At 34.6% G+C, this 24,714-nt stretch overlaps 3 protein-coding genes across 3 annotated transcripts; 2 read left to right on the forward strand and 1 right to left on the reverse strand.

Moving 5' to 3' along the window:
- Positions 1 to 862: 862 nt before the first annotated feature.
- On the reverse strand, positions 863 to 2,380 carry LOC145754931 (uncharacterized). Its single transcript, XM_082571103.1, has one exon. It carries the CDS (start codon positions 2,350 to 2,352, stop codon positions 1,804 to 1,806), a length of 549 nt encoding a protein of 182 aa, XP_082427229.1. The 5' UTR covers positions 2,353 to 2,380; the 3' UTR covers positions 863 to 1,803.
- A 1,531-nt stretch (positions 2,381 to 3,911) lies between these two features.
- On the forward strand, positions 3,912 to 6,001 carry LOC145755334 (zinc finger BED domain-containing protein 4-like). The gene is made up of 2 exons (XM_082571560.1): positions 3,912 to 4,061; positions 4,262 to 6,001. The coding sequence occupies exons 1-2, from the start codon at positions 3,912 to 3,914 to the stop codon at positions 5,999 to 6,001; spliced, it is 1,890 nt and encodes a 629-aa protein (XP_082427686.1).
- A 15,917-nt stretch (positions 6,002 to 21,918) lies between these two features.
- On the forward strand, positions 21,919 to 24,701 carry LOC145755338 (uncharacterized). The gene is made up of 3 exons (XM_082571561.1): positions 21,919 to 21,976; positions 22,168 to 23,139; positions 23,320 to 24,701. The coding sequence occupies exons 1-3, from the start codon at positions 21,919 to 21,921 to the stop codon at positions 24,699 to 24,701; spliced, it is 2,412 nt and encodes an 803-aa protein (XP_082427687.1).
- The last annotated feature ends 13 nt before the right edge of the window (positions 24,702 to 24,714 follow it).

The raw sequence follows: 24,714 nt of genomic DNA on the forward strand, positions 1-24,714 counted from the left end.
GTTGGTTCGGTGGTTGTTGTTGTTGTTGTGGACGCAGTAGTTGGTTCGGTGGTTGTTGTTGAGGACGCAGTAATTGGTTCGGTGTTTGTTGTTGTTGTGGACGCAGTAATTGGTTCGGTGTTTGTTGTTGTTGTGGACGCAGTAGTTGGTTTTGTGGTTGTTGTTGTGGACGTAGTAGTTGGTTTTGTGGTTGTTGTTGTTGTGGACGCAGTAGTTGGTTTGATGGTTGTTAATGTTGTGGACGCAGTAGTTGGTTTGATGGCTGTTGTGGACGCAGTAGTTGGTTCGGTGGTTGTTGTTGTTGTTGTGGACGCAGTAGTTGGTTCGGTGGTTGTTGTTGAGGACGCAGTAATTGGTTCGGTGTTTGTTGTTGTTGTGGACGCAGTAATTGGTTCGGTGTTTGTTGTTGTTGTGGACGCAGTAGTTGGTTTGGTGGTTAATTTCGTAGTTGTTGGGGACAGATTTGTTGAAGATTGAATCACACTGCTTAATGGTTTATAACATACAAAGGATAACTTTATGTCATTGCTATAAGGTTGGAGTTCTTTGGGTGAAATCCGAATTGCAAAAGTTTGTTCTAGAAAGTTTATGGTTGAAGATTTAATTCGATTTTTGTACCAAGAATATGAACTCTTATTAACGACCCAGTTAAAATGTTGGCCCTTGTCAATACTTACAAGACCTATTCTGTAAGTGCTACTGTAACAGTTCTCGCCTTTTTTAGGAGCATTGTCAATAATTGTTTCAAATACATCAGAGTTTGGAATAATTGCTAATTCTAATGAATGATGTTTATTTTATTGTTTAAAAGGTCTTGTCCTTTGCCGCTATAGATTGTTATATTTTTAGAGATACAGAAATATATTGTTATAATCTTGTTTATTCTTGCAAAAAATTGTACAAAAACATACTAAAAATTTCACTTTATGTCAGTTCATAATAATAAAATAAATATATTTTAGTAATTTTGATTTTAAAATATTTTCAAACGAAAAAATTACAACAAAACCAAAATAATTTTATCAAAAATAATTTTTTGATTTTTTTAGAACATAAACGTCGCTAACAGTTTAAGTATCAGCATTTTACATGACGTCATCATATGGATTTGTGACGTCATCATTCTGGGTCATTACATTAACAATGTCTTGGTATTCAGGATTTTTTGCTATGTTATCTTCCGCACCTACGTCATCAAGTTTTTGATTGTTCGTTTGTCGTGGACGTCATCATTACTTTGGAAAGTTTCGTTATTTATAGGTTGATATGTTATATTCCCAAAAGCTTGAACGCCACTACCTGGCAGTGAAGAGTTATAGTTATCAAGTCGGTTAGACGGACCAGCTATTTGGTTGTTATAGGCATTGGTTGATAATGGCTCTAGATAAATACCCTGACTGGGTGACTGCTCTGGCGCGCCACCTACCGTACTGGGGGCCACATTAAGATGTTGTTCGTTTGGCCTTGGTTCAGTTATTTCTTCATACTCATGCTCATCTCTTACTTCAACTTGTGGGTTGTTTCTTTTGCGAAACCAAATAATTAAAAACATAATAATTACTAAAACTAAGATAGTTCCTGCAAAGATGCAAGCAATCAAACCCAAGTTGGCGCTAGATGGAGTAACTGAGCTTTCTGTATTCAGCTTTGGTTTTGTGGTTGTTGTGGTTGCAATAGTTGGGTTCGTGATTGGTTTTGTGGACGTAGTAGTTGGTTTGTTGGTTGTTGTTGTTGTGGTTGCAATAGTTGGGTTTGTGGTTGGTTTTGTTTTAATTGTTGTGGACGCAGTAGTTGGTTTGTTTGTTAGTCTTGTTGTTGTTTGGGCTTTAGTAGTTCGTTTTGTGGTTGGTCTTGGTGCTGTTGTTGTGGTTGATGTGGACGCAGTGCTGGTTTGGTGGTTTTTTTTGTTGTTGTTGGGGACAAATTTGTTAAAGTTTGAATCACATTTCTTGTTGGTTTATAACATACGAAGGATAACTTTTCGTCAACGCTATAAGGTTGGAGTTCTTTAGATGAAATCCGAATTCCTACAGTTTGTTCTCGGGAGTTCACGTTTAAACTTTTAATTTGATTTTTGTACCAGGAATAAGAACTTTTTTTCTCAACCCAATCAAAATTTTGCCCCCGGTCAATACTTACAAGACCTATTCTGTAATTGTCACTGTTACAACACTTGCTTGGTGCATGGTCAACAATTGTTTCAAATATAGCAGCGTTTGGAATAATTGCTAATTCTGATGCATGATTTTTACACCATTGAGACGAATCAAAGTAATTCTTTGAACGGTAATGATAAATAACTTCTCCATATTCTGTATTTACACAAGTAACACAAGCATTCGGATTACACATGTTTGTTGTTATAATTCTATCCTTACTCTGCATGTAAATATTAGTTCTAAAATGTAAAACAAGGGAAAAAGCACAGTCTTTATTTAATTTTACCAAGGGCCACTAGAATCAGCGATTGTTATATTGTTAATGAATCCCAATGACGTAGTTCCGAGTATTTTCTTATTACTAAGGAATTTAAAATAGTTTTTTTTTGATTAAATAAAAGTGGAACGTTGTTTATTTTATTGTTTAAAAGGGGTTTTCCTTTGCCGCTATAGAATGTTATATTTTTAGAGATACAGAAATATATTGTTATAATCTTGTTTATTCTTGCAAAGAAATCTGTACAAATATAAGGAAAACATTTTTAAATATTTATATACAAAAGAAGAAAAGATAAAACACATTTTATACAAGATAATAATACAATCAAGAACAAAGTTTTGTGTTTATTATTTTAAAGCGCTTTATACGTCACAACCACTTGCATTGTCGTCACCGGACTCGACGTCATCGTTTTGTGATTTGACGTTACTATTTTTGCTCGTGACGTCATCAACCTTTTGTTCTTCGGCATTTTTTGCTTTGTTCACAACTGCATTTACGTCTGCCGCTATTGCATTATCCGGGTGCGATGTGACGTCATTATTTTGGCTTGCGACGTCATCTACTTTTTTGTTCTTCTTTTTCACGACAGCATATACGTCATCATTTGGTATGACATTTTGATTGGACGAGCCAGCGACTTGATCGTTGTGGCTGTCTGCCAATGGCGGGGTTTGATCAAGGTCAGCTATTGCTGCATATGTCACATCAAGAGGTTGTTCAAAGTCACGATCTTGTTCATGCGTCACTGCCAGACATGGGGCAATTCGTATTCGTCATTCGTATTCGAATGCATTCGAATACCAATTTTTAGAACTAAGCGAATATTCGAATACCAAGTTCTTAATTTTATAATAATTCGAATTTAATTCGAATAGCCAACCGCAAATAACAACAGAATTATTCGACAATTCGAATGTAAAACTAAATTCATTCGAGTTCTATTCGAATGGCCAACCGCAAATAACAACAAAATTATTCGACAATTCGAATGTAAAACTAAATTCATTCGAGTTCTATTCGAATGGCCAACCGCAAATAACAACAAAATTATTCGACAATTCGAATGTAAAACTAAATTCATTCGAGTTCTATTCGAACGGCCAACCGCAAATGACAACAAAATTATTCGACAATTCGCGAATCTATTTATTCGAAATAATTTAAGTTTTCAAGCAGAAAAAAAGTAAGGGACCTTAAAAAATGCCTTTTTCAGGGGAAGCTTATTATTAGATATTTTTATTGTCAAGGTTAAAGCTGTGTTTTTAGTTTATACCAAACAAAATAAATTTAATATAATAATTCATAAAATATATAAATTGCGCAATCACAAATTTAAAAATTAATAAACAATGTACACTGTGATGTAATAGTTTAGTTTTTGAATTATGCTGGCCTGCCCAGGCATGTCTTTTTATTATTCTTTTAAAGGGCTTTTTAAAAGATTAAAATAAAAACTAAAAAATAAAGTTATGGCTTGTAGTAGCCAAAAGTCTGCAGTATATGCGCATTTTGAAGTACCAGATAATCGTCAAACGAAATACCAAGCCACTTGTGTATACTGCAGAAAGAGAATATCTACAATTGGGACAACTACATCGAATTTACTTGCACACCTTAAGGTATATTAACTACACAATGTTATTTTTCTTAATTTTATATTTAAAAACTAGTTTATTTTAAGTTGTATTTGTGGTTGTGCTTGCTTTAAATTGCTGTTAAAGTATTTTAAATATAGCCATTTTTAACTTGAAAACGAATTTTTTGTTTTGGCACTTAGGTGTTAATTTTCCAAATTTTGACATTCAAATTTATGTTACAGCGCAAACACCCAGGTGCTTTAAATGAAACGGTAAGCGATGACATGACTGCACAACCAAATATTGCCAGTTTTCTTACTTCCGGTATTGGAAAAAAATATTCAAATTCGGATTCTCGGCAAGTTAAAATTAACAACAAAATTGTGGAATTTATCGCTGGTTCACTTCAACCTCTTTCAATTGTTGAAAATTTAGAATTTCAAGATCTGATAACCACATTAGATCCACGCGCTCGCATTCCAAACAGGAAACTTTTAACAACAAATTTGTTGCAACGTAGATGTGAAGTAATAGAACGGGAAGTAAGATGCGAAATGACTCTCGCAAAAGGAATTAGTGTCACCGTCGATATTTGGTCTAACAGACAAATGCGAAGTTACTTAGGCATTACTGCACATTACATAACAAACAGATGGAAAATTAAATCGTCCATGCTCGCGTGCAAACGATTTAAAGGAAGGCATACAGGGTTAAATATTAACAACCAATTTGAAGAATGCGTCTCACATTATGAATTAGCACATAAGATAACTCACATAATAACCGACAACGCTTCTAACATGAAAAAAGCCTTTTCATTGCCTGGTTTTATAGTGCACAGCGAAATCGAAAGCAGTAATGAAAGTTCTACAGATACTGACGATTCCGAGAAGGAAGACACGCACCATGAGGATAAGCTACCTAGAAAACATGGTCCTTGTTTTGCCCATACACTGCAACTGGTTGTAAAAGATGGACTTAAAGAAGCAGGACAAATCAGAAAGATAATAAGTAAGGTTTCAAGCATTGTTTCTTTTGCGAGAAGGTCGACTATTGCTTGTGAAGCTTTGGAGAATTTTAGACGTCTGCAACCAGCTAATGTAACTCGCTGGGATTCCGAGTTAGCAATGATTCAATCTATTTTAAATGTACCCCAAGATGTTTTATTTACGTTAGATTGCGCAAAACTAACAACGCACGATCGCACCATGTTGGAAGAGCTATGTTGCATCTTACAACCGTTCAAAGAAGCAACAACAATGTGTCAAAAAGAGCTAACGGTTTCTTCAAGCATAATTGTGCCATGTGTACTAGGGTTGAAATCCAATTTGCGAAGTATCAACCCTCGTTTTACGTCATTTATTTTTAATGAATTAAAGTGTTCGATAAATGCGCGATTAAATTACTTTTTGAATCAACCACTGTATATTCTATCAGCCATGATCGACCCCAGATTTAAATTGAAATGGTGCGCAGAAAGTGAAATACGCGTGGAATACCGACAACTTCTATTATCAAAGCTAGATGCAATAAAAGATGAGCATTGTGTAAAACAATCTTGCAATGTTACCAGTCAAAATGAATCATCCGATAACATCCCATCCACTCAATCATCTGACGAAGCCACCGTTTTTGAAAATAAGGGTCTGGCTCCAATCGGGTTATTTGATTTTATGCCCGACTCGCCACCAGATGTATTACCATTTGCTCAGAAATCTTGTGAACAAGAAATTGCAGAGTATTTTACGGAGCCATGTTTGCCTAATCACGCAAATGTCTTAGAATACTGGAGAAAAAAATCCCATTGGAATTTATCAAAAATGGCTAAAATATATCTCGGAATACCCGCTTCCTCTGCTCCCGTTGAGCGAGTGTTCAGTACAGGAGGCAAGATTTTTAGACCAGAGCGATGTCGTCTCAGTGACAAAACATTTGAACAACTTATGTGTATTAAGATAAACGGAAAGCAATACCATTGCTAAACTGATGTTTTAATCGTGTTAACTTTGTTCATGGAGTCTACTGTGCCCGATTTGATTGCATTAAATTAAACCCTAATTTTTTTTTAATGCTGTTACTTGTATGACCCTTTTTGTTTAATAAACCATTTGTTCTTTTTGTATTACGGCTAACTTGTAAATTTATGAAGTTGAATTGTGTTTTGCAGTTTGAACTTCACAGTCTAATTAAGTCGGTTAAACGTTAAATATCTACCTAGTTCAAGAATTGTACCAAATTAGTACAGCCGAACCTTTAAAATACCATTTGCCAAATGACATTAAAATTAATTGATACTTCAAACAGAATTATTCGAATTTGTGTAACCAAAAAAATATTCGAATAGCCAAACGTGAATTTTTCATAAAATATTCGACAATTCGAATTTAAAAACGAATTTATTCGAATTCAATTCGAATACCCAAACGTAAATTTTTTATAAATATTCGGCAATTCGAATTCAAAAACGAATTTATTCGAATTTAATTCGAATACCCAAACGTAAATTTTTTATAAATATTCGGCAATTCGAATTCAAAAACGAATTTATTCGAATTTAATTCGAATACCCAAACGTAACTTTTTCATAAAATATTCGGCAATTCGAATTTAAAAACGAATTTATTCGAATTTAATTCGAATAGCCCAACGTAATTTTTTTATAAATATTCGGCAATTCGAATTCAAAAACGAATTTATTCGAATTTAATTCGAATACCTGTTATTTGTGACTTTTAAAACATTCGGCAATTCGAATAATAATATAAAAGTATTCTTAAAAAAATCGAATGCAAAAAAATGTATTCAGCCCCATGTCTGGTCACTGGGGTCCTATTTGATTCACTGTCTTGCTGGTTATGGCGTTTCCTGAACCATATAAACAAGAACAAGAGGATTGGTAGGAGGAAGATTGATCCTCCGACGATGCCAGCTATCAAACCCAAGTTGGCGCTATATGGCGTGACTGAGCTTTCTGTTTTCGGTCGAGTTATGTTAGTTGAAAATAAGGGTGGAGATGTGGAGATCAAAGTTTTTGTCGAAAGGGTTCCTGCTATGTTATTAGATGTAGATGCTATTGACTTTGTTTGTTTGTGGGTCCTAATAGTGTATTTATGTCCACTTGTCGTTGTTACAATGGTAGATTTGCTGGTTGTTTTTGCTGTTGTTGGGGCTTTAGTTGGTTTAGTGGTTGGCTTCGTTGTTGTTGGGGGTATGGTAGCTGGATCGATGGTTGGTCTTTTTGTTGTTGTAAACGCATTGGTTGGCTTTGTAGTTGTTGGGGAAAAATTTGTAGAAGTTTGAATCATATTTCTTGTTAGTTTATAACATACGAAGGGCAATGAAATTTGATGCTATAAGGATCGAGTTCTTTAGATCGAATCCAAAATGCTACAGATTGTTCTTGGGAGTTTACGGTTAAAGTTTTAATTCGATTTTTGTACCAAGAATATGAACTTTTATTAACGACCCAGTTAAAATGTTGGCCCTTGTCAATACTTACAAGACCTATTCTGTAAGTGTCACTGTTACAACCCTTGCTAGGTGCATTGTTAACAATTGTTTTAAATAAATCAGCGTTTGGAATAATTGCTAATTCTGAAAAATGATTTTTACACCAGTGAAACGAATTAAAAAAAATTTTTGAACGGTAATGATAAATAACTTCTCCATATTCTGTATCTACACAAGTAACACAAGCTTTATCACACATGTATAATTCTATCTTTACTCTGCATGTGAATATAAGTTCTAATGTAGAACAAGTAAAAAAGCACAGTTTTTATTTAATGTTATCCCAGGGTCATTAGGATAAGCGATTGTTATATTTTTTTAATGTAACCCAATGACGTAGTTCTAAGTGTTTTTCTTATTACTAAAGAATTTGTACAATAGTTGTTTTTTAAATATCAAAAAATAGAACGTTGTTTATTTTATTGTTTAAAAGGTCTTGTCCTTTGCCGCTATAGAATGTTATATTTTTAGATATACAGAAATATATTGTTATAATCCTGTTTATTCTTGCAAAGAAATCTGTACAAATATCGGGAAAACATTTTTAAATATTTATATACAAAAGAAGAAAAGATAAAACACATTTTAAAAAAGATAATAATACAATCAACAACTTTTTTTGTGTCTATTATTTTAAAGCGCTTTATACGTCACAACCACTTGCATTGTCGTCACCGGACTTGACGTCATCGTTTTGTGATGTAACGTCACTATGTTTGCTCGTGACATCATCAACCTTTTGTTCTTCGGGATTTTTTGCTTTGTTCACAACAGCATACACGTCTGCCGCTATTGCATTATCCGGCTGCGATGTGACGTCATTAATTTGGCTTTCGACGCCATCTACCTTTTTCTTCTTCTTTTTCACGACAGCGTATACGTCATCATTCGGTATGACATTTTGATTGGACGAACCAGCGACTTGATCGTTGTGGTTGTCTGCCGATGACGTGGTTTGGTCAGCTATGGCTGCATACGTCACATCAAGAGGTTGTTCAAAGTCACGATCTTGTTGATGCGTCACTGGGGTCTTATTTGCTTCACTGTCTTTCTGGTTGTTGCGTTTCTTGAACCATAGAAACAAGAACAAGAGGATTAATAGGAAGAAGATTGATCCTCCGACGATGCCAGCTATCAAACCCAAGTTGGCACTAGATGGCATAACTGAGCTTTCGGTTTTCGGTTGAGTTATGTTGGTTGAAAGTAAAGGTGAAGATGTGGAGATCAAAGTTTTTGTCGAAGAGGTTCCTGCTTTGTTATTAGATGTAGGTGCCATTGGTTTTGTTTGTTTGTGGGTCCCAATAGTGGATTTATGTCCACTTGTCGTTGTTACAGTAGCAGATTTTGTGATTCGTTTCTTTGTTGTAATGAGTTTGGTGGGGGATTTTTTTGATGTTGTGGACGCAGTAGTTGGTTTGATGGCTGTTGTGGACGCAGTAGTTGGTTCGGTGGTTGCTGTTGTTGTTGTTGTGGACGCAGTAGTTGGTTCGGTGGTTGTTGTTGAGGACGCAGTAATTGGTTCGGTGTTTGTTGTTGTTGTGGACGCAGTAATTGGTTCGGTGTTTGTTGTTGTTGTGGACGCAGTAGTTGGTTCGGTGGTTGTTGTTGTTGTTGTTGTGGACGCAGTAGTTGGTTCGGTGGTTGTTGTTGAGGACGCAGTAATTGGTTCGGTGGTTGTTGTTGTGGACGCAGTAGTTGGTTTGGTGGTTAATTTCGTAGTTGTTGGGGACAGATTTGTTGAAGATTGAATCACACTGCTTGTTGAATTATAACATACAAAGGGTAAACCTTTTTCATTGCTATAAGGTTGGAGTTCTTTAGATGAAATACGAATTGCTAAAGTTTGTTCTAGGAAGTTTACGGTTGAAGATTTAATTCGATTTTTGTACCAAGAATATGAACTCTTATTAACGACCCAGTTAAAATGTTGGCCCTTGTCAATACTTACAAGACCTATTCTGTAAGTGTTACTGTAACAATTCTCGCCTTTTTTAGGAGCATTGTCAATAATTGTTTCAAATACATCAGAGTTTGGAATAATTGCTAATTCTAATGAATGATTTGTACACCATTGAGACAAATCAGAGTAATTCTTTAAACGGTAATGATACATGACTTCTCCATATTCTGTATTTACACAAGTAACACAAGATTCATCACACATGTTTGTTGTTATAAGTCTATCCTTACTCTGCATGTGAATATAAGTTCTAATGTAAAACAAGTAAAAAAAAACAGTTTTTATTTAATATTACCCCAGGGTCATTAGGATAAGCGATTGTTATATTTTTTTAATGAAACCCAATGACGTAGTTCCGAGTGTTTTTCTTATAAGTAAGGAATTTGTACAATAGTTGGTTTTTGAATAACTAAAAATAAAACGTTGTTTATTTCATTGTTTAAAAGGTCTTGTCCTTTGCTGCTATAGAATGTTATATTTTTAGAGATACAGAAATATATTGTTATAATCTTGTTTATTCTTGCAAAAAATTGTACAAAAACATACTAAAAATTTCACTTTATGTCAGTTCATAATAATAAAATAAATACACTTTATTAATTTAAAAGAAATATATTTTAGTAATTTTGATTTTAAAATATTTTCAAACGAAAAAATTATAACAAAACCAAAATAATTTTATCAAAAATAATTTTTTGATTTTTTTAGAACATAAACGTCGCTAACAGTTTAAGTTTCAGCATTTTACATGACGTCATCATATGGATTTGTGAGGTCATCATTCTGGGTCATTACATTAACAACGTTTTGGTATTCAGGATTTTTTGCTATGTTATCTTCCGCACCTACGTCATCAAGTTTTTGATTGTTCGGTTGTCGTGTGACGTCATCATTACTTTGGAAAGTTTCGTTATTTGTAGATTGATAGGTTATATTCCCAAAAGCTTGAACGCCACTACCTGGTGGCATGCCACCTACTGAACTGTATGCCACATCTAAACGTTCTTCAAAGTCATGTCCCTGTTCAAGCACTTCTGCGTATTCAATTTCTTGTTTTTTCTCAATTTTTCGGTTGTTTCTTTTCCGAAAACGTTGGAATAGCAGCAACAAAAGTAGAGCTAAGATGAATAAAGTTGCTACAGTGATACCAGCTATTAAGCCAGCATTGCTGCTGGACGATGTAGCTGAGCCTTCCGTTGCTGACTGAGTAATGAAGCTAGTGGATGTTGGATATAAAGATGAAGATGTCATAGGCAAGGATCCTTTGAAAGGTATACTTTGTGAAGAATGCGTTAATATTTTCGGAATTGTAGTAGAAGGAATACTTACATCGGTTGGTTTAAAACATACAAAAGATGTTAAATCGTTAGTTGAGTATGCTTTTAGGATTTTAGATCCCGTAAAAAAGGCTACAGATTGTTCTTGAGAGGTTATTGCTGTGGTTAGATTTTCATGCCAAGAATATGAACTTGTTCTGTCAACCCAATTAAAATTTTTCCCATAGTCAAAACTATAAAGTCCTATTCTGTAAATTCCACTGTAACATGCAGAGCTTTGTTCAGGAGCATTGTCAGCAATTGTTTCAAATACATCATAGTTTGGAATAACTGCTAATACTGATGAATGATCTCTACACCAGCGAGATGAATCGAAATAACTTTTTGAACTTTTATGATAAATAACTTCTCCATAATCTGTATTCTGACAAGTAACGCAATATTCATCACTATCACACATGGTTGTCTTCACAACTTTAATCTTACTGCGTATTATTTAAAAACAATTTCTAGTTTAATTCAAGGAAATGAGTCAGCTCCTGATATTTGCCTAATCAGGGTTTCAAACGAAACGCGAAACTTTATTTCATTGTTTGAGTCGTTTTACTCGCTTGGGCTAACACATATATTAATAGTGAATAATCCAGTGATGTTTATTTAAAATAAATACACACAAATAATATTAAAACAAAGCAAAAATACTTTTTACAAAATATTTTTTTGTTAATTTTTTTTAACATAAACGACGTCATTATTCTGGGTCATCGGACGTCATCATTCTGGGTCATCGGACGTCATCATTCTGGGTCATCACGTTAACAACGTTTTGGTATTCATGATTTTTTGCTATGTTATCATCCGCACCTACGTCATCAAGTTTTTGATTGTTCAGTTGCCGTGTGACGTCATCATTACTTTGGAAAGTTTCGTTATTTATAGATTGATATGTTATATTTCCAAAAGCTTGAACGCCACTACCTGGCAGTGAAGAGTTATAGTTATCAAGTCGGTTAGACGGACCAGCTATTTGGTTGTTATAGGCATTGCTTGATAATGGCTATAGATAAATACCCTCACTGGGTGACTGCTCTGGCGCGCCACCTACCGTACTGGGGGCCACATTAAGATGTTGTTCGTTTGGTCTTGGTTCAGTTATTTCTTCATACTCATGCTCATCTCTTACTTCAACTTGTGGGTTGTTGCTTTTGCGTAACCAAAGAATTAAAAACATGATGATTACTAAAACTAAGATAGTTCCTGCAAAGATGCAAGCAATCAAACCCAAGTTGGGGCTAGATGGCGTGACGGAGCTTTCTATTTTCAGCTTTGGTTTAGTAGTTGTTGTGGAAACAGTAGTTGTGGGTTTGGTGATTGGTTTTGTGGTTTTTGTGGTTGCAGTAGTAAGTCGTGTGGTTAATTTTTCTGTTGTTTGAGCTTCAGTAGTTGGTTTGGTGGTTAATTTTGTAGTTCAGGGGGCTTTGGTTAAAGTGGATTTGGTCGCTAATTTGGTTGTTGTGGACTTAGTGATTGGATTGGTGGTTGGTTTGATTGCCGGTGGGAACAAAATTGTTAAACTTTGAGTCACACTGTTTCTTGTTTTATAACATACGAAAGGTAACCATTTATTAACGCTATATGTTTCGAGTTTTTTTGATAAAATATGAATTGCTACGGATTGTTTTGGGAAGCTTACATGTCGGCCCTGGTCAAAACTAACAAGACCTATTCTGTAAATGTTACTGTAACAGTACATTTTAGGAGCCTTGTCAACAATTGTTTCGAAAACATCCTCGTTTGGAATAACTGCTAATTCTGATGAATGATTTCTACACCATTGAGACGAATCAGAGTAATTTTTTAAACGGTAATAATAAATAACTTCTCCATATTCCGTATTTACACAAGTAATACAAGCATTCTGACTACACATGTTTGTTGTTATAATTCTATCCCTACTCTGCATGTAAATATAAGTTCTAATGTAAAACAAGAAAACGCCACAGTCTTTATTTAATTTTACCCCAGGGTCATTAAAATAAGCAATTGTTATATTGTTAATGAAACCCAATGACGTAGTTTTAAGTGTTTTTCTTATTACTAAGGAATTTGTACAGTTGTTGTTTTTCGAATAACTAAAAATAGAACGTTGTTAATTTTATTGTTTAAAAGGTCTTGTCCTTTGCCGCTATAAAATGTTATATTTTTAGATATAGAAATATATTGTTATATTCTTGTTTATTCTTGCAAAGAAATCTGTATAAATATAAGGAAAACATTTTTAATTATTTATATACAAAAGAAGAAAAGATCAAACACATTTTATACAAGGTAATAATACAACCAAACTTTTTTTTTGTGTTTATTATTTTAAAGCGCTTTATACGCCACAACCACTTTGATTTTCGTCACCGGAATCGACGTCATCGTTTTGTGATGTGACGTCACTATTTTTTCTCGTGACGTCATCAACCTTTTGTTCTTCAGGATTTTTTGCTTTGTTCACAACAGCATTCACGTCTGCCGCTATTGCATTATCCGGCTGCGATGTGACGTCATTAATTTGGCTTTCGACGTCATCTATTTTTTTCTTCTTCTTTTTCACGACCGCGTATACGTCATCATTCGGTGTGACATTTTGATTGGACGAACCAGCGACTTGATCGTTGTGGTTGTCTGCTAATGACGGGGTTTGATCAAGGTCAGCTATGGTTGCATACGTCACATCAAGAGGTTGTTCAAAGTCACGATCTTGTTGATGCGTCATTGGGGTCCTATTTGATTCACTGTCTTGCTGGTTGTTGCGTTTCCTGAACCATAGAAACAAGAACAAGAGGATAAGTAGGAGGAAGATCGATCCTCCGACGATGCCAGCTATCAAACCCAAGTAGGCGCTAGATGGCGTGACTGAGCTTTCCGTTTTCGGTTGAGTTATGTTGGTTGAAGTTGAAAGTAAAGGTAGAGATGTAGAGGAGAATGTTTTTATCAAAGAAGTTCCTGCTATGTTATTAGATGTAGGTGCCATTGGTTTTGTTTGTTTGTGGGTCCCAATAGTGAACTTATGTCCACTTGTCGTTGTTACGGTAGTAGATTTTGTGATTCGTTTCTTTGTTGTAGTAAATTTGGTGGTGGATTTTTTTGATGTTGTGGACGCAGTAGTTGGTTTGGTGGTTGTTGTTGTTGTTGTGGACGAAGTAGTTGGTTCGGTGGTTGTTGCTGTTGTGGACGCAGTAGTTGGTTTGGTGGTTGTTGTTGTTGTTGTGGACGCAGTAGTTGGTTTGGTGGTTGTTGTTGGGGATCTAGTAGTGGTGGATTTGGTGGTTGTTGATGTTGTGGACGCAGTAGTTGGTTCGGTGGTTGTTGTTGTTGTGGACATAGTGGTTGGTTTGGTGGTTGTTGTTGTTGTGGACGCAGTAATTGGTTCGGTGGTTGTTGCTGTTGTGGACGCAGTAGTTGGTTTGGTGGTTGTTGTTGTTGTTGTGGACGCAGTAGTTGGTTTGGTGGTTGTTGTTGTTGTTGTGGACGCAGTGGTTGGTTCCGTGGTTGTTTTTGTTGTGGACGCAGTGGTTGGTTCGGGTGTTGTTGTTGTTGTGGACGCAGTAGTTGGTTTGGTGGTTATTGTTGTTGTTGTTGTGGACGCAGTAGTTGGTTCGGTGGTTTTTGTTGTTGTGGACGCAGTAGTTGGTTTGGTGGTTGTTGTTGTTGTTGTGGACGCAGTGGTTGGTTCGGTGGTTGTTGTTGTTGTGGACGCAGTAGTTGGTTTGATGGTTGATTTCGTAGTTGTTGGGGACAAATTTGTTAAATTTTGAATCACACTGATTGGTGGTTTATAACATACGAAGGGTAAACCTTTTTCATTGCTATAAGGTTCGAGTTCTTTGGATGAAATCCGAAATGTTAAAGTTTGTTCTTGGGAGTTTACGGTTGAACTTTTGATTCGATTTTTGTACCAAAAATATGAACTTTTATTAACGACCCAGTTAAAATGTTGGCCCTTGTCAATACTTACAAGACCTATTCTGTAATTGTCACTGTTACAACACTTGCTAGGTGCATTGTTAACAATTGTTTTAAATACAGCAGCGTTTGGAATAATTGCTAATTCTGAAAAATGATTTCTACACCAGTGAAACGAATTAAAAAAAATTTTTGAACGGTAATGATAAATAACTTCTCCATATTCTGTATTTACACAAGTAACACAAGATTTATCACACATGTTTGTTGTTATAATTCTATCCTTACTCTGCATGTGAATATAAGTTCTAATGTGAAACAAGGAAAAAGGCACAGTTTTTATTTAATTTTACCCCAGGGTTATTAGGATAAGCGATTGTTATATTTTTTTAATGTAACCCAATGACGTAGTTCTAAGTATTTTTTTTATTACTAAGAAATTTGTACAATAGTTGTTTTTTGAATAACTAAAAATAAAACGTTGTTAATTTTATTGTTTAAAAGGTCTTGTCCTTTGCCGCTATAGAATGTTATATTTTTAGAGATACAGATATATATTGTTATACTCTTGTTTATTCTTGCAAAGAAATCTGTACAAATATCAGGAAAACATTTTTAATTATTTATATACAAAAGAAGAAAAGATAAAACACATTTTATACAAGATAATAATACAATCAAAAACTTTTTTTTGTGTCTATTATTTTAAAGCGCTTTACACGTCACTACCACTTGCATTGTCGTCACCGGACTCGACGTCATCGTTTTGTGATGTGACGTCACTATTTTTGTTCGTGACGTCATCAATCTTTTGTTCTTCGGGATTTTTTGCTTTGTTCACAACAGCATACACGTCTGCCGCTATTGCATTATCCGTTGTTATAATTCTATCCTTACTCCGCATGTAAATATAAGTTCTAATGTGTAACAAAGAAAAACCTCAGTTTTTATTTTTTTTACCCAGGGTCATTAGGATAAGCGATTGTTATATTGTTAATGAAACCCAATGACGTAGTTTTGAGTGTTTTCTTATTACAAAGGAATTTGTAATAGTTTTTTTTTGAATAACTAAAAATGGAACGTTGTATATTTTATTGTTTAAAAGGTCTTGTCCTTTGCCGCTATAGAATGTTATATTTTTAGAAATACAGAAATATATTGTTATAATCTTGTTTATTTTTGAAAAGAAATAGTACAAAACATACTAAAAATTACACTTTATGTCAGTTAATAATAATAATAAAATTAATACACTTTATTAATTTAAAAAAAATATATTTTAGTAATTTTGATTTTAAAATATTTGCAAACGAATAAAAAATTAAAACAAAGCAAAAATAATTTTTACAAAATATTTTTTTTTGATTTTTTTAGAACATAAACGTCACTAACAGTTTAAGTATCAGCATTTACATGACGTCATCATATGGATTAGTGACGTCATCATTCTGGGTCATTACATTAACAATGTCTTGGTATTCAGGATTTTTTGCTATGTTATTTTCCGCACCCACGTCATCAGGTTTTTGATTGTTCGGTTGCCGTGTGACGTCATCATTACTTTGGAAAGTTTCGTTATTTATAGATTGATAGGTTATATTCCCAAAAGCTTGAACGCCACTACCTGGCAGTAAAGAGTTATAGTTATCAAGTCGGTTAGACGGACCAGCTATTTGGTTGTTATAAGCATTGGTTGATAATGGCTCTAGATAAATACCCTGACTGGGTGACTGCTCTGGCACGCCACCTACCGTACTGCGGGCCACATTAAGATGTTGTTCGTTTGGCCTTGGTTCAGTTATTTCTTCATACTCATGCTCATCTCTTATTTTATCTTGTGGGTTGTTTCTTTTGCGAAACAAAAGGATTAAAAACATGATGATTACTAAAACTAAGATAGTATTGTTAATGAAACCATAGAAAAAAACAAGAACAAGAGGAATAGTAGGAGGAAGATCGATCCTCCGACGATGCCAGCTATCAAACCCAAGTTGGCGCTAGATGGCGTGACCGAGCTTTCCGTTTTCGGTTGAGTTATGTTGGTTGAAAATGAAAGTAAAGGTGGAGATGTGGAAATCAAAGTTTTTGTTGAAGAGGTCCCTGCTATGTTATAAGGTGAAGGTGTCATTGGTGTTGCTTCATTTTGTTTTTTAGTGATAGATTTATGTCTACTTGTCTTTGTTACAGTGGTAGATTTGGTGGTTGTTTTTGTTGTTGTTGGGGATCTAGTAGTGGTAGATTTGGTGGTTGTTTTCGTTGTTGTGCACGTAGTGGTTGGTTTGGTGGTTGTTGTTGTTGTGCACGTAGTGGTTGGTTTGGTGGTTGATTTCGTAGTTGTTGGGGACAAACTTGTTAAAGTTTGAATCACACTTTTTGTTGGTTTATAACATACGAAGAACAACCTTATTTTATTGCTATAAGGCTCGAGTTCTTTAGATTGAATCCAAAATGCTACAGATTGTTCTTGGGAGTTTACGGTTGAAGTTTTATTTCGATTTTTGTACCAAGAATATGAACTCTTATTAACGACCCAGTTAAAATGTTGGCCCTTGTCAATACTTACAAGACCTATTCTGTAAGTGTCACTGTAACATTTCTCGCCTTGTCTAGGGGCATTGTTGACAATTGTTTCAAATTCTTCATAGTTTGGAATAACTGCTAATTCTGATGAATGATTTCTACACCAGTGAAACGAATCATAAAATTTCTTTGTAAGGTAATGATAAATAACTTCTCCATATTCTGTATTTACACAAGTAACACAATATTCATCACACATGTTTGTTGTTATAATTCTATTCTTACTCTGCATGTAAATATAAGTTCTAATGTAAAACAAGGAAAAAAAGCACAGTCTTTATTTAAATTTTACCCAGGGTCATTAGGATAAGCGATTGTTATATTTTTTTAATGTAACCCAATGACGTAGTTCCTAGTGTTTTTTCTTATTACTAAGGAATTTGTACAATAGTTGTTTTTCGAATAACTAAAAAAAGAACTTTGTATATTTTATTGTTTAAAAGTTCTTGTCCTTTGTCGCTATAGAATGTTATATTTTTAGATATACAGAAATATATTGTTATAATCTTGTTTATTCTTGCAAAGAAATCTGTACAAATATCAGCAAAACATTTTTAATTATTTATATACAAAAGAAGAAAAGATAAAACACATTTTATACAAGATAATAATACAATCAAAATTTTTTTTTCTGTCTATTATTTTAAAGCGCTTTACACGTCACCACCACTTGGATTTTCGTCACCGGACCCGACGTCATCGTTTTGTGATGTGACGTCACCACTTTTGCTCGTTGCGTCATCAACCTTTTGTTCTTCGGGATTTTTTGTTTTGTTCACAACAGCATTCACGTCTGCCGCTTTTGCATTATCCGGCTGCGATGTGACGTCATTAATTTGGCTTTCGTCGTCATTTACCTTTTTCTTCTTTTTTTTCGCGACAGCGTATACGTCATCATTTGGTGTGACTTACTTGCTTCACTGTCTTGCTGGTTGTTGCGTTTCCTGAACCATAGAAACAAGAACAAGAGGATTAGCAGGAGGAAGATCGATCTTCCGACGATGCCAGCTATCAAACCCAAGTTGGCACTAGATGGCGTGACTGAGGTTTCCGTTTTCGGTTGAGTTATGTTAGTTGAAGGTGAAAGTAAAGGTGGAGATGTGGAGATCAAAGTTTTTGTCGAAGAGGTCCCTGATTTGTTATTAGATGTAGGTGCCATTGGTGTTGTTTGTTTGTGGGTCCCAATAGTGGATTTATGTCCACTTGTCGTTGTTACGGTAGTAAATTTTGTGGTACGTTTCTTTGTTGTAGTGAATTTGGTGGTGGATTTTTTTGTTGTTGTGGACCCAGTAGTAGGTTTGGTAGTTGTTGTTGTTGTTGTAGAAACAGTAGTTGGTTCGGTGGTTGTTGTTGTTGTGGACGCAGTAGTTGGTTTGGTGGTTGATTTCGTAGTTGTTGGGGACAAATTTGTCGAAGTTTGAATCACACTGCTTGTTGGTTTATAACATACAAAGGATAACTTTTTGTTTTTTCCATAAGGTTCAAGTTTTTTAGATGAAATTCGAAATGCTAAAGTTTGATCTTGGAAGTTTACGTTTAAAGTGTTGATTCGATTTTTGTACCAAGAATATGATCTTCCATCAACCCAATCTAAATTTTTACTTTGGTCTGAACTAACAAGACCTATTCTATAAGTGCTACTGTAACAACTTTTGTTAGGTGCCTTGTCAACAATTGTTTCAAATACATCAGCGTTTGGAATAATTGCTAATTCTGATGAATGATTTCTACACCATTGAGACGAATCAAAGTAATTCTCTAAACGGTAATGATAAATAACTTGCCCATATTCTGTATTTACACAAGTAACACAATATTCATCACACATATTTGTTGTTATAATTCTATCCTTACTCTGCATGTAAATATAAGTTCTAATGTAAAACAAGAAAAAGGCACAGTTTTTATTTAATTTTACCCCAGGGTCATTAGGATAAGCGATTGTTATATTTTTTTAATGAAACCCAATGACGTAGTTCCGAGTGTTTTTTTATTACTAAGGAATTTGTACAATTGTTGTTTTTTAAATATCAAAAAATAGAACGTTGTTTATTTCATTGTTTAAAAGGTCTTGTCCTTTGCCGCTATAGAATGTTATATTTTTAGATATACAGAAATATATTGTTAAAATCTTGTTTATTCTTGCAAAGAAATCTGTACAAATATCAGCAAAATATTTTTAATTATTTGTATACAAAAGAAGAAAAGATAAAACACATTTTATACAAGATGATAATACAATCGAAAGTTTTTTTTGTGTCTATTATTTTAAAGCGCTTTACACGTCACAACCACTTGCATTGTCGTCACCGGATTCGACGCCATTGTTTTGTGATGTGACGTGACTATTTTTGCTCGTGACGTCATCAATCTTTTGTTCTTCTGCATTTTTTGCTTTGTTCACAACAGCATTCACGTCTGCCGCTATTGCATTATCCGGCTGCGATGTAACGTTATTAATTTGACTTTCGACGTCATCTACTTTTTTCTTCTTTTTTTTCACCACAGCGTATACGTCATCATTTGGTGTGACATTTTGATTGGACGAACCAGCGACTTGATCGTTGTGGTTGTCTGCCGATGCCAGGGGTTGATAAAGGTCAGCTCTGGCTGCATACATCACATCAAGAGGTTGTTCAAAGTCACGATCTTGTTGATGCGTCACTGGGGTCCTATTTAATTCACTGTCTTGCTGGTTGTTGCGTTTCCTGAACCATAGAAACAAGAACAAGAGGATAAGTAGGAGGAAGATCGATCCTCCGACGATGCCAGCTATCAAACCCAAGTTGGCGCTAGATGGCGTGACTGAGCTTTCTGTTTTCGGTCGAGTTATGTTAGTTGAAAGTAAAGGTGGAGATGTGGAGATCAAAGTTTTTGTCGAAGAAGTTCCTGATTTGTTATTAGATGTAGATGCTATTGACTTTGTTTGTTTGTGGGTCCCAGCATTGGATTTATGTCCACTTGTCGTTGTTACAATGGTAGATTTGCTGGTTGTTTTTGGTGTTGTTGGGGCTTTAGTTGGTTTAGTGGTTGGCTTCGTTGTTGTTGGGGGTATGGTAGCTGGATCGATGGTTGGTCTTTTTGTTGTTGTAAACGCATTGGTTGGCTTTGTAGTGGTTGGGGAAAAGTTTGTAGAAGTTTGAATCACATTTCTTGTTGGTTTACAACATACAAAGGGCAACCTTCTTTTATTGCTATAAGGTTCGAGTTCTTAAAAATCGAATCCAAAATGCTACAGATTGTTTTGGAGTTCAAGTTTTAATTCGATTTTTGTATCAAGAATATGAACTTTTATTAACGACCCAGTTAAAATGTTGACCCTTGTCAATACTTACAAGACCTATTTTGCAAGTGTTAATTTAACATTGCCTGCCTTGTGTAGGAGCATTGTTAACAATTGTTTCAAATAAATCAGCGTTTGAAATAACTGATAATTCTGATAAATGATTTCTACACCAGTGAATCAAATCGAAAAAAAAATTTTGTTTACTAAGGATTTTGTAATTGTTGTTTTTTGAATAACATAAAAAAGAACGTTGTTTATTTTATTGTTTAAAAGGTCTTGTCTTTTGCCGCTATAGAATGTTATATCTATATATATATATAGATTTCTAAATTTTGTGCGCTCCATCACGGAATAACTACAATTAATTGTGGCTCGAGTTTTTGCCTATAGCTGGAATATATGTTCTTCTGTGGAATAGGCTTATTACTTTTTTAATGTTTTATAAGGGTTAGCCGTAATAAGCAAAACTATATTTTAATTTGCCGCTACGTTTCTTTCTATTATCTTAAAGAGAACAAGAGAAATGTAAAAAACGATCGCGTGCGCTATTCTCCGATCGCATGCGCTAAAGAGAATGTAATTTTTCTCTTTAAAATTTCGCACCGTTTCTTTTTAATATCACGGCAAAGAAGAAAAAATCGCCTGCAAATAAATGCAAAAAAAGGAAAATTAAAAATGTGAAATTTTTGACTTAAAAAACATGTGGAATGTGCTCTTAACAGGTGCAAATTAACGATTTTAAAAGGCGCTTTTATTCCATTATGCCAAGTATAGACTGAGTGAACAGTTAAATGAACAAATAGGACTGTTGTTGAACAATTTTATAATTACTTGCATGAAGAATATTTACTGTACAAAAATTGATATTAGGTTTTTTGTTTACACTTATTTATTAATCAGGTTTCGTATGAAGTATTTAAATTAAAATGTTTAAAATAAATTTGACTTACTATAATTTATTGTATTTATATTAAAAAAAGTTACCAACATAGTTTTAAGACTTTGCGCTAATAAATTTTATAAACTTTTTTACGCATAGCCTAAAGCTTTTAAATCGGATTTTTACATAACAAAAAAAAGTTTTACATCGCCCTTAAATGTTATAATAAATATTTTTTTTAGTTTTTTGTGTAAATAAAATGCCTTACACTAATAAAAAAAATAGTAAAAGGAGAAAAACCAGTGCGTTAGTTAACACTAAAAGTTTTTCGGTGTCCACGAAGTGCGCTCTGTATTCGACAGAAGTATTTTCCGCCAATCAGAAAGTTATACTGCAAAATGTTGGTGTTTTAAATGTTGAATGTATATTTTGCAAAGCAAGGCTTTGGCATCATGAATCTAAGAACTTTTGCTGTTCAGGGGGTAAAATTGGACTACAACCATTTCCTATGTTACCACAAGTGTTTGCTAATCTGTGGGAAGCAGATACATTAAATGCACGAGTTTTTCGTGATTATTCCCGACAGCTTAATAACGCGCTTGCATTAATTTCACAAAAAGTGAAACTTCCTCCGAATCCGTTAGGTCACCATAACTAGAATCCAAGCGTCGTTATACAAGGGAAATTGTACAATTTTATAGGTCTTCTTCAAGGTGATTTTAATTCACCCAAATTTGCACAATTGTATATTCACGATCCTGACCATGATTTTGAAGAAGCGTCGCTGCGACTTGCAAATATACCTCTTCCGTCTTCTACTACAAAAAACCAGCGCCAGATTCTTTTAGAATTATTAAAAATATTACAAAGTGAGCTTCGTAAATGTAATCCGTATATATCCGATTTTATTCAAGCATGTGAAATTCCAGGTTCCGATGTTATTGGAGCGAAATTTGTGATATGTGAAAGTGCCCGACCACAAGGCGAGCATTTCCGACGTTATAATAAAAGTTTTAAGGAAGTATCTGTATTTGTTGATGATGAACCAGGAAGACGAGACTTACTTCTTCATCTTAGAGAAGGCGGATTACAAACCATACAAGACACACACAGGTCTGCAAACCCGCTTCATTTTATTCTTCTTTTTCCACAAGGAACAGATGGATGGCATTTGGAAATTAAACAGGTAAACCCAACAACCAAAACTGCTACAAAAAAGAGAGTCGTTGCAAGAGAATTTTATTGTTATCATCTTCAACAGCGTTTACGACAGTCGCCTTCTCTTTTTCAAGTCAAACGTCTTTTTAAAGAATATTGCTGTGTTGCGTTTGCAACTGCTGAAAATCAACGCCTATTTTACATTCGCAATAATCAAAAAAAAATTCGTGCGGAATTATATTCAAATCTTTGTGATGCCGTACATTCACACGATGTTCAAAAAGAAAGTACGCTAGGAGTGGGTAGACCTTTTATTTTACCACCTTCATTTTCTGGTGGTCCCCGCGACATGCATCGCAGGTTTCAAGATGCAATGGCAATAGTTCGTAAATTCCATAAATCAGACTTTTTTATTACTTTTACATGTAATCCTAAATGGAAGGAAATTACAGACTCACTATTTCCTGGCCAATCTCCCGCTGACCGGCCTGATATTGTAACGAGGGTGTTCAATGGTAAATTAATTGCATTTATGGAAGAAGTAAAAAATAAAAATCTTTTTGGAAAAATTACTGCTTATATATATACTATCGAATTTCAAAAAAGGGGTCTTCCACATAGCCACATTTTGCTCATACTCGATGAACAAGATAGATTAAGAACATGTGACGATGTCGATAATGTAATTTCTGCAGAACTTCCTCCAGATCCCAATTCTTTTCCTAATGAATCATGTGAACAAAAACAAGCTGAACGTTTGCAAAATATAGTTTTGCAAAATATGATTCATGGCCCATGTGGCTTTATTAGAAGCAATTTGCCGTGTATGAGAAATGGCGCATGTAGTAAAGGATTTCCAAAACCGTTTATACAACGTTCAGTTTGGAATGAAAATACAATCTATCCTTCGTATATGCGACGGTCTCCCGAAGAATTTGGACGACAGGTTGAATACAAAGGGCAAATCATTAACAATAGCTGGGTGGTCCCTTTTAATCCATACTGCACTTTGCGTTATGAAGCCCATATTAACGTTGAATCTTGCTCTTCTTCCCTTGCTGTTAAGTATCTTTTTAAATACATCCATAAAGGATCTGATAGAGCCATGGTAAAAATAACACAAGAAAACTTGGCACAAACAAAAAACGAAATCGACGAATATCAAGACATGCGGTCAATTGGGTCGAGCGAGGCATGTTGGCGACTTTTTTCTTTTCACATGAGTAAGCGTTTTCCTGCTGTACAAGCGCTCCAAGTTCATTTACCAAACCAGCAACTAATATATTTTGAAGCGGGCAATGAAAAGGAAACTGTTGAAAAAGGCCCAAAAGCTACAGAATTAGACATGTTTTTTGAATACAACAAAAACAATTCTAATACTTCTATTACATACTGCGATTTCCCAGAATATTTTACTTATACCAAAAATGTTTGGACAAAAAGAAAAAATCGTTCTTCAACCATAGGCAGAATATATACTATTCACCCACTAGCAGGAGATGTATTTTACCTAAGAATTTTATTGCATCATAGCCATTGCAAGGGTAAATCATCATTTGATGCTTTGAAAATAGTTAACTTTTATAAATGTGATACTTTTCAAGATGTATGTAGAAAGCTTGGTATTTTACAGGATGACAATGAGTGGGAAAGCTTACTTACTGAAGCAGAACAAACAAATATGTGTCCGCAAATAAGAGAACTTTTTGTTACGATTTTGTTGTTTTGTAACCCTGCAAACCCTGCAGAACTTTTTAATAAACATTATTTATACTGGATAGACGACTTTCAGAATGGATCAGATCAAATTACTGAAAGTTTTTTAAAAGTTTTGGTCTTGCATGATCTTGAAAAAAGACTTAACAATTATGGAAAGAATTTATATGACTTTGAACTACCAATTATTACTCCGGATGAGCGAGCAAAGGCACACATTTTTAATAACACTATTACAGATTTGCAACTTCCGTTAATTATTCAACAGGAGTTAAGTTACGACTGGGATACACTTATTCAAATTGCGAATCCCTGTTTAAATAGCTCACAATCTCTCACTCAAGAACAAAGCGAAATTTGACGCTAGGGGAGGT

The sequence above is a fragment of the Corella eumyota genome, chromosome 6 (genome assembly GCF_963082875.1).
Source record: "Corella eumyota chromosome 6, kaCorEumy4.1, whole genome shotgun sequence".
Taxonomy (NCBI): domain Eukaryota; kingdom Metazoa; phylum Chordata; class Ascidiacea; order Phlebobranchia; family Corellidae; genus Corella; species Corella eumyota.